Source organism: Henckelia pumila, chromosome 1 (assembly GCF_033568475.1).
Source record: "Henckelia pumila isolate YLH828 chromosome 1, ASM3356847v2, whole genome shotgun sequence".
NCBI classification, from domain to species: domain Eukaryota; kingdom Viridiplantae; phylum Streptophyta; class Magnoliopsida; order Lamiales; family Gesneriaceae; genus Henckelia; species Henckelia pumila.
The window spans coordinates 102,478,010-102,480,093 of NC_133120.1; the positions used below are offsets into that span (position 1 = coordinate 102,478,010).

At 37.0% G+C, this 2,084-nt stretch overlaps 1 protein-coding gene across 3 annotated transcripts; it reads left to right on the plus strand.

Moving 5' to 3' along the window:
- The first annotated feature begins 930 nt into the window (after positions 1-930).
- Positions 931-2,084, plus strand: LOC140876287 (somatic embryogenesis receptor kinase 4-like). Of its 3 annotated transcripts, none has more exons than XM_073280211.1 (2): positions 931-1,555; positions 1,757-2,084. In XM_073280211.1, the coding sequence occupies exons 1-2, from the start codon at positions 1,105-1,107 to the stop codon at positions 1,768-1,770; spliced, it is 465 nt and encodes a 154-aa protein (XP_073136312.1). In that variant the 5' UTR covers positions 931-1,104; the 3' UTR covers positions 1,771-2,084. The 3 variants fall into 3 exon arrangements, with proteins under 3 accessions (XP_073136312.1, XP_073136311.1, XP_073136310.1); XM_073280210.1 differs by having other exon boundaries at positions 1,805-2,084; XM_073280209.1 differs by having other exon boundaries at positions 1,810-2,084.

The window sequence follows — 2,084 nt, forward strand, 5'->3', positions numbered from 1 at the left end:
TGAACCACCAACGCGTAATAGCGTTGATAAAGTTTCTGCTCGCAACAGTGTCTAAGAACACACTGTGCAACTTCATCCTTCACATCACTTTTTTTCATGACCTGCATCGCATGGAGAATCCTGTTCGCTCCTTCGTCGGGATCATGAGTCGACATGATCATGTTGCGTACTTTAAATCTAATATGGATTATTTCCGACGAAGACGGCATTTCTTGTTTCTCTGTAATTTTTACTTCTTGGAGATGTTCTTGAAGCACGTCTTGGAGATTTTTTTTCCACTTTTTTTCCCGGGCGTTTGGAGTTTTTTTTTTTTTCAAGAAAAGAAAATGCGGTTATACTATTTTATATTTTATTTCGTTAAACGTATTTAAATATTGATTATATATACTCCAATTGATTATATATTGATAAAAAGTTGGATATTTTTTTGTGTCAAATAATTACAACTTGAAAAATCATTTGATACAATTATCATTTTATGAGAATCAATACAAATACATATTTTGCAGCATTCTCGTGCTATAGATTCAAAAGAATTGTACTTTTAAATTTATATTTGGATTAAAAGCTTTTCCGTTCTTGTGGGACTAGCATAAGTAGTATCTTTACACGCTAATCATATTTCATCTTTACAACTTTAATTTTTCCATTATTTGGAAACATGCACAGAAATGCATTTTTAATTAATAAATCCTATTTATGATATATCAATTAATAATATAAAAACAATAATAGAGAGAAACATTTTGATTTTTGAAATATAATTGGAGCATTAAAAAGGCTTAAATTAAATTAAAGAAAAACAAAGGTATAAATTAAAGAAAGAAGAAAATGGAATGGGTTCCCCAAAATTCCTAATATGCATGCATGTGTAAGTGTAAGCAAGTAAATACGCTCCAAAGTCGTACACTCTGACAACCTTTTCCCACCCTTGTCGCCTAACTCCACACTATTCTGTCTTTCTTTCTTTATACTCCTCTCAACAACACTACTTTGCATTCAATTCCAAATCTTACATTTTCAACAGTACTATGAGATTGAGATATCAGCCTAATTGAATCAGATCAAACCAAGAAAAGTCCTCTGCTTTCAACTACGAGATCGATGCAGACTCGCTCATCAAGTTATTCAGTTTTGAGTCCTCTTCTCTTGATCATTTTCACATGTTTTTCCTTGAAAATTAATCCCATTCGTGGAAATGCGGAGTTGAGAGCATTGACGGAGATAAAGAACTCTTTGGACCCGGAGAACAAGTACTTATCGTCGTGGACCACCGACGGCGATCCCTGCTCCGGCGCGTTTGAGGGAGTTGCGTGTAATGAACACCGGAAGGTGGCAAATATTTCCCTGCAAGGAAAAGGGCTCGCCGGGAAACTGCCGCCGGCGGTGGCGGAGCTTAAATGCTTGTCGGGTCTGTATTTGCATTACAATTCTTTGTCGGGGGAGATACCCAAGGAGATTGCTAATCTCACTGAGTTGACCGATCTTTATCTCAATGTTAATAACTTTTCTGGAACTATACCGGCTGAAATTGGAGGCATGGCTACTCTTCAAGGTTCGTGTACTAATTTTAAGTAAATTGTTACTTAATTACAAAAAAAGTTTCCGGTAGAATCGGGGTACACAAAGTTTGAATTTTTATGATAGTTGGAAATAATTGATTTGCTTATAAGTTTGAATTTCTACTAAAGATGTTTGAAAAGTGGACTCCTTTTTTCTTTTCTTCTCTTCTCTTTGTGTCTCTGTGCGTGAGAAGAATATTGGCTTTAATTGGTTCATGTCTCTAAAAAGCTGAGTCCGGCAGAGCAGTTTTTGATGCATCGGCGAGATCTTGGGTGAGGATGGTCTGGGCGATGGCCATACCCACGTTCCCGACGGTGAGACAAGGTGATGGTGGAGGAAATGGTGACTAGCCTCGCCGCTTTTATAGGATCGGACGAGGCGGAAACAAGTACGCGCCGCCGCCCTGAAAAAATCAACGCCGCAAGACTTGTGGAGGATGATATACTTATTATATATGGTAATACGGAGCTAGAAAGAAACCACGTAAAAATATTATAAACTCTTTTTTGGGCCAATTTTGA

Coding starts and splice junctions, on each gene's coding strand:
- LOC140876287 (XM_073280209.1), top strand. CDS start 1,105: ATGCAGACTCGCTCATCAAGTTATTCAGTTTTGAGTCCTCTTCTCTTG. Junction 1,556..1,809: donor AGGCATGGCTACTCTTCAAG/GTTCGTGTACTA, acceptor CCGGCAGAGCAG/TTTTTGATGCATCGGCGAGA.